This window comes from Rhizopus delemar, genomic scaffold (genome assembly GCF_000149305.1).
Source record: "Rhizopus delemar RA 99-880 supercont3.13 genomic scaffold, whole genome shotgun sequence".
Classification (NCBI taxonomy): domain Eukaryota; kingdom Fungi; phylum Mucoromycota; class Mucoromycetes; order Mucorales; family Rhizopodaceae; genus Rhizopus; species Rhizopus delemar.
This window is the reverse complement of record NW_027137839.1, coordinates 9,387-17,047: the sequence shown is the minus strand read 5'-3', so window position 1 is coordinate 17,047 and position 7,661 is coordinate 9,387. Positions and strand designations below refer to the sequence as shown.

General features: G+C 40.1%; 1 protein-coding gene across 1 annotated transcript; it reads left to right on the top strand.

Annotated features, from left to right (window-relative positions):
- Window positions 1–1,801: 1,801 nt before the first annotated feature.
- Window positions 1,802–7,300, top strand: RO3G_13867 (uncharacterized protein; the record flags this gene model as incomplete). The annotated part of the gene is made up of 3 exons (XM_067668451.1): window positions 1,802–2,608; window positions 2,693–3,665; window positions 3,777–7,300. The coding sequence occupies 3 exons, from the start codon at window positions 1,802–1,804 to the stop codon at window positions 7,298–7,300; spliced, it is 5,304 nt and encodes a 1,767-aa protein (XP_067524552.1).
- Window positions 7,301–7,661: the final 361 nt, after the last annotated feature.

Here is a 7,661-nt window from a genome sequence, read left to right as displayed (position 1 = left end):
AATTTTGTGTGACGTATCAAATTTTTACTACAAATAAAGTCATGTTTTCTCTTCAAAATAATGTTTGTTTCGTTTAATTTGATTGAGATTTGGTAAAGATACAGTAATATTTGTGAATATTATAAAAACATCCGGACCATTTTTCCACCTACTGTATATCCCCCTTTAGCTTTAATAACTGCTTTGCAACGATCAGGCATGCTATCTATATATCGTCTACACTCGTCCACTGTAAAAGTATTCCATTCTTTTTCAATTCTTTCCCATAACTTATGTACACCTTTGGCCTTAGTGTCATATACACTCAGCTTGAGTTTAAGGTGATGCCATACGTGTTCAATAGGCTTTAAATCGGGACTTTGGGCTGGTCAGCTATAGATATGATCACTGTTGAAGTTATTATCCACAAACCATTGCTTAGCAAGCTTCGAAGTGTGCTTAGGATCCTTATCTTGTTGAAAATAGATATCCTCAGGATTGTATCCATAGTACTTTAAGCTTTCCATAAGGGTAGTTTCTAAGATATTTACATAATCTATAGCTTTCATACTTCTACCATGTATCCAACAAGCATACTCAGGTCCATCATGAGTGATACAACCCCATACCATGACACTTCCTTGGCCACCTTTTACTGTAGGATCTCAGTGATGAGGCTGCAATGCATCGTCTGGTCGACTCCAGTAATATTTGCAGCCGTCTGACCCGAAAACATTGCCTTAGTCTCATCACTAAGCACCATACGCCTCCAATCATCGGTTGTCCAGAATTTGTGAGCAGTTGCCCATGCTAAACGTCGTTCCTTGTGCTGCTTACTAAGCAAAGGCTTCTTGGCTTTAATTTTAGCTCTGAAGTTCATACTTTTAAGAAGCTTCAAGGCTCCATAATAGCTAATAGTACAGTCACACCAAATAAGTTTCCGGACAAAATATTGAAACAAAAAATTTAAAAAATATGGCATGTAAGTTCAAGTCCAGTTAATACGTGTATACTTAAGCTTGGGATTTCAAGTTTTGAGAAAAGAAAGATTCACATGTTTATTTTAAGAATATATTCATAAAATGATTCTCAGTATTCTGTTGCGCCGCCTTTAGCTTTGATAACTGCTTCACACCGTCTCTTCATACTTCGAACTAATCGGTCCGCAAACTCATCATCCATTCTTTCCCACTCTTCTCTTAGAGCCACCTTCAATTGCTCCAAGTTTTTGATCGACGATCTTTTTCTTTCAATTCGTCTTTCAAGAGCATTCCAAACATGCTCAATGGGGTTCAAATCAGGGCTTTGAGCAGGCCAGTACTCAAAACCCCTGATTTGGTGGGTCTCCTTCCACCATCGAGCATAACCACCTGTATGACAGGAAGCACCATCCTCTTGGAAGATAAAATCCCTCTCCTGATGTGCCGTGACATTTGTAAACCAAGGATGGAACCTATTGGCCAAAATATTGATATATGTTTCTTGGTCTACGGAACTGGTATCAATAATTTCTAAAGGTCCGAAACCTCCTCCTCAAAAACATCCCCAAACCATAGCACCACCTCCACCCCTGTCGTGTTTGGTCATTAATGATGTCTTTATTCATTATTTTATTATTGATCTCAGTCCAGCCTACGTCAGACTATACAATTAATAGTCAGACGATATAATCCAGGGTTCATTCTAAATTATTAGTTCCTCTCCTTTTTTTACTCAATAAATAGTAGTTGTTAGCTATTGACTTCCTACTGTTTTTACATCATAAGTACCAAATATCTCATTTTTTTCAATAAGCCACTCCAGCTACTACTACCACTACAACATGGCCGTCATCACCCGCAACAACCGCCCCACTCGCACATCTCGTGCTTCCATCTCTTCTGTCTCTTCTTTGTCCTCTGTTGTTTCTGAGGTTGCCTCCTCTTGTCCTGCTTCTCCTGTGGCCCCTGGCCTGGACAACTTTTCTGACCGTCCCGGGTCACCTTCCTACGTGGAAATGGTCACTGGTTCCCGTTCTCGTTCGCCTTCTCCTGCTGACTCAGTCAGTGGTGCCATAGGAGAGAGACTTAACTCTCTTTCCATAAAGAAGGACGAATCGTCCTCAGTACGTGGTGACGTCATTAGTCTGTCCACTGCTGAAGATGACGTTGTCATGGAGGATGCACCTCTGAACAACGCTCGCTGCGCCATTAGCGGTGAGAAAAAGAACGCCTCGCGTTCTTCTAAGTCTGTTTCGAAAAGTAAGAGCAGCATCCCTGAGAAGTTGAAACGCTTTAATCGTAAGTACGATGAGACAGCTGACTTGCTCGACAAGTTAGTTGAGAAGCGTGATCTTGAAGAAGATGAGTCGAAAAGAAAGACTCTTAAGATCCAAATACGCGAGTACAGGGAATATTTGGACTACTACGAGGAACGTATTACCAAGCTTGAGGTTAGCGCTAATGAAATTAGCCAAAAGATAAATGAGGTTGGGAACAATGCCAACAATACTCGTGAGTCTGAGCCTACTGTCCCCATCAAGGTCATACCTCCCTTTCGCCTGCTGGTCAGTGCTGCTTACAATCCTAAGTATTACTCTTCCAGCAAGGTCAGTCCTGATGATGTGAAGAATGACAATGCCTTTAAGACAGTAAAGGACCTCATCAGGAAGTTTGAGGTCATCGTGAAACATTATGGTGTCAACATTGACAAGAGCTGACTAGGATATCTCCAGTTGTCCATTGAAAATGGCCAGGATGATAGGAGCATCAATTGGTTCCAACATAAGCTGACTGTCGCTGATTTCAAAAACAGCAATTGGGAAGGTGCCAAGACCGCTCTCATAGGCAAGTTTGGTGAATCCTTCACCTACTTGCAGTATCGTCAAAAGCTGATGAGAATCAAGCAGCCCAACGGCGAGTACTTGAACATGTATGTGAACAGATACATAGATCTTTTGACCAAAGCCAAGTTTGCGAACAGTCCGCTGGCAGTGATGCATTTCCTGGGCACATTGCTTCCACCTGTCAAGGATTGTTTGGAGAGAAGACTGGCTGAAATACGTGCCAAGAAGAATGCTGATTTCATCTTGGAAGACGATACGTTGTCGAAAATCCAGACAATCACAGAAAACAACAAGATGCATTTCATAGAAGAATGCAAGAAGATCTTCCCTGGTTTGAAAAATCAGGAACGATCTCAGTTCAAGCCTGCCGACAAGAAGGCACCAAAGCAAATAGAAACGAAAAGAAAGTTTCATGGCGACGAGCAGAGGTACTATCCCGAAAACAAGAATAGGGAAAGAAATTTCCATAAAAGGCCGGCACACAGCGCGCCTAAATGTCGCTATTGTGGGGAGAAATATACTCCAGGTCACCTTGACAAATGTCGAGAAATAGAAAAACGTCGTGACCATTACTTGAATAAAGATACGGGTTTTAGAGCACGCAAAGATGCACCCAAAAACTACACTGGTAATTTTTCCCAAAGGCGTAGATCATTTGAAGAGAAAATTCATAATGCGAATGATTCACGTATAACGGTTCATAATATTGAGAAGGTTGAGAAACAGACCACTACTGAACCAGAGATCATGCAAACACATCCTGCGGATGAGGTTATGAATGACCTCTTAAATGATGATGAAATCATCAGTCCGTTTCAAAAAGCGTTAAAACAAATTCGGGAGAAAAAGAAGCACAAGCAAGGTAATATTCGTTGCTATAGTTTAAAAACAAAAGAGGAGACACATCCTACTATGCTTCAAAGCCCTTACTCATTACACACTCCTTTCTTATTGAACGATCATAGATTAATAGCTCTCGTCGACACAGGCGCAGATGTTTCTTTCATAAGTAAAAATGCTGTTAATAAATTGAAACTGCGTATTATCCCAGTTCATGGTTCATTACTCTTAGCAGATAAAGAAAAAACTGTTAAACGATTGGGTGTGACCGATAAATTAAATGTCGGATACAAAGGGCAAACTGTAGCTCATGAATTTGAGGTGTTAAATATGCATGATAAAGTAGACGCTATTTTCGGGAGGGATATTTTACCAAGGTTAGGAATTCACCTTGTTGGTGTTGCCACCAATTGGGATGATAACAAAGTCAAATTCGATGATTCTATTGAAGACTCAGAATACATTCCAAATGTTTCCAATGCTGGCACACCAGAAGAGCATGAAGCTTTACTACAAGCACTGCAATCTCACATTGATAAAAATCAACAGATTGATGTTCATTCCTTATGTAATCTACCAGAAGCGGTGGTAAAGTTAGACACTCCTCATGGAAAACATGCACATGTCCGGCAGTATCCTATTGCAAATAAGATGATGCCAATCTTTGATGAGGCTGTAAAAACATGGCTCGAGAACGGTGTCATTGTACGTGCACCACCCTCACCATGGAACAGTCCAATCACATTTGCTCCAAAAAAGGATGCGAATGGTAATCCCACTGATTACAGACCATGTATTGATCCTCGTAAAATCAATGCCCTAATAGAGTCTGATAACTATCCATTGCCATTGATCGACGATATTTTTCATGATCTTGCGGGTTCTACAATTTTCACCTCACTCGATCTCAAAAGTGCATTTCATCGATTGCCCATTCGTAAATCAGATCAGGTCAAAACCACTTTTACTCACAGAAACAAACAATACATGTTTCGTTCAGCACCGTTTGGATTGAAACATGTCTCCAGTCATTTCATGCGCATCATGAACCTCATCCTCAGTGATCTATCCAATGTTCATGAATACGTGGATGATATTGTGATTGGCACTCCAGGTGATTCCATGGAAAAGCGTTATCAAGCTGTCAGTGCAGTCATTGATAGACTCACTCAACATAGCATGATCCTCAATCCTCAGAAATGTCACTTTGGCAAAAGAAGTGTTCATCTGTTGGGTTTCTGCATTTCTGAAAAAGGGAAAAGCTTGGATCCACGTAAATTGACAAATATTGCTGACTGGCCCCGTCCCAAAACCGGCAGAGAAATGATGCAATGGCTAGGCACTGTTAATTACTTTCGTGCGCACATCCCTTGTGCTGCCACACTCACTGCTCCTCTAGATGCGTTACGAAATGTTGCATTCATAGATGATATTGATTGGACTCCTGAACTGCAAGTTCACTTTCAAAGCATCAAAGACATATTATGTTCCAACGTTGTTTTGAGTCCATATGATCCTACCAAATCCCTTTATGTTGCCACTGACGCATCTAACACTGGAGTTGGTGCAGTTCTGTTCCAAAAATTTGACGAAAAACAGTCGGATGGACTCACTGTCACCACCATCAAATACCTCGGCTTCATGGCACGTTCTTTATCCCAATCTGAACGAAATTATTCTGTCACTCGGCGTGAACTGCTCGCTATTGTGTTTGCTTTAAAAAAGTTTCACAAATTTTTATATGGTCATCACTTTACCTTATATTCTGATCATCGAGCACTCACATACTTGTTCACGTCAGATGAACTCAACCCCATGATGGTGGGTTGGATGGACACATTATTGTCCTATGATTTTGACATCGTCCATATACCCGGTGTACAAAATGTTTTACCTGATGCTCTTTCACGTCTTTTTCCTCCTGAAAAAGAACTGGCAGGGAGTGATTCTAATAACAGCACAGTAAAGCACCAAAATCTTGCTTACAAGCCAAATCTAAAAAAGGAACATGAATTAAAAATGAAAAAAGAGAACCGAAAAGTGTTCTATGTCCAAAGTCCTACCAAATTCAGTGACAAGGACTATATCACTCCACCATATGAGGATCGACAAGAGATTCTTGATGGAGTCCATAAATTCGGACACTTTGGAGCTGATCATATTGTAAAATCAATCCACAACCAAAACCTACATTGGCCAAATTTATTAGCTGATGCAGTAAACTATGTAAGCAAGTGCAATACCTGTCAGAAGTACAATATTGCTAAAAAGGGTTATAATCCTCATCGACCTGTCTACGCTTATGTTCCTGGGGATGCCTATGCTTTTGATTTAATTGGGCCTTTTCAATCCAGTAGCAACATGTATACATACGTGTTGATTCTAGTCGACATTTGCACCAGATTCTGCGTGTTGAAACCCCTAGTAGACAAAAAGGCAAAAACCGTTGCAGGTGATATGGTTGATACATTTTCCTTACTCGGCTATCCTAGACACTTTGTATGTAGCGATAACGGCTCTGAATTCAAAAATGAAATTTTAGAGAATCTGTTCAATGCAATGGGTATCGACAAAAGATACACCACTCCTTACCATCCCTCAGCAAATGAAGCTGCTGAACGTTACGTTCAATCTGCTAAAAAGATATTAGCAAAGTTCCTTGAAGGTGCCACTGAAGATTGGCATCATTACATTCCATCTGTACAGCTCATGATCAACAATAAGATCTCCACACGCTTGCAGACTACACCTTTTTCATTGATGTTTGCTCGCAACATAAATGACTTCATTGAATACAGGGATGATGCTGGTGAATTAAAAAAGAAAGAGTACATGCCGCACGATGAGTTGCTGAAAAGAATCGACTACATGTCGCAAGTTGTCTTCCCTGCTATACAGGATAGGACCGACCTTTACACCAAAAGGCAAAAGGAAAAAGCTGACAGCAAAAATCGTCAGTCCATATTCCCGGAAGGAAGTTACGTAATGGTGCGTGACAGAGAGCAGTACAATAGCCTCTCACCGGTGTACAAAGGCCCATATCGTGTTGTACGTCAAGTACAAGGTGGTGCTTATATACTTCGTAATGTTGATGAAACGCTCATGTCTCGAAATTATTCTCCAGAAGAATTAAAGCTCATTTCACAGGATGAAATCATTCCAAAAGATGAATTGTACGAAATTGAGGCAATCATCAATCATAGAGGCGAACCTGGAAATAGAGAATATCTCGTACGCTGGAAAAACTACAGCAAAGACGATGATAGCTGGTTAACTGCTGAGGCATTTACTGATCCCGAGTCAATTAACATTTATTGGCGCAAACTGGGTAAATCCATAAATCAAAATGATGAAGTAGTAAAAAAGAAAAATAATGAGGCTGAAAAGAATAAAAAGCAAAAATTACCCTCAGACTACGCCCCTAGTAAATTACTGACTACGACAATTATGAATGAACAGTCAAAGTCTGGAACTACAGTAGCGGACAAAACTGGTGCACAAAACTTTTTTTCAGCTATAAGCTACCATTACTTGCTCATTACAGTTGCAATATCTATGAAACTATATCAGATGGAAGGCGTACTAAATGTTGCAAATTGTGCAAAGTTTAATCATTGCATTGCCAAAAATGAGGGAGAACCAAGCTTTTATTTATAAGAATAGATATTTTTAAAAAAAATCATAAAAGTGATTAAAACCTAAAAGTTCGTATAATTGCCTCGTCTTTTGATAACAGCAGCAATTCGTTTTGGCATGCTTTCATAGTATGGCTGCATATCACTTTCAGTAAAAGAGTTCCACTCTTTATCAATTCTTTTCCAGAGATCGTCTATGCTTCTTGGTGTGGTATCGTATTGAGACAGCTTTGACTTTAACTGTCGCCAAACATGTTCAATAGGATTTAGATCGGGACTTTGTGGCGGCCAATCTTTTAATACCGATATCCCATTATCAGATAACCAGTTAGTGGTATGCCTTGACTTGTGCTTTGGGTCATTGTCATGTTGAAACAAAACAT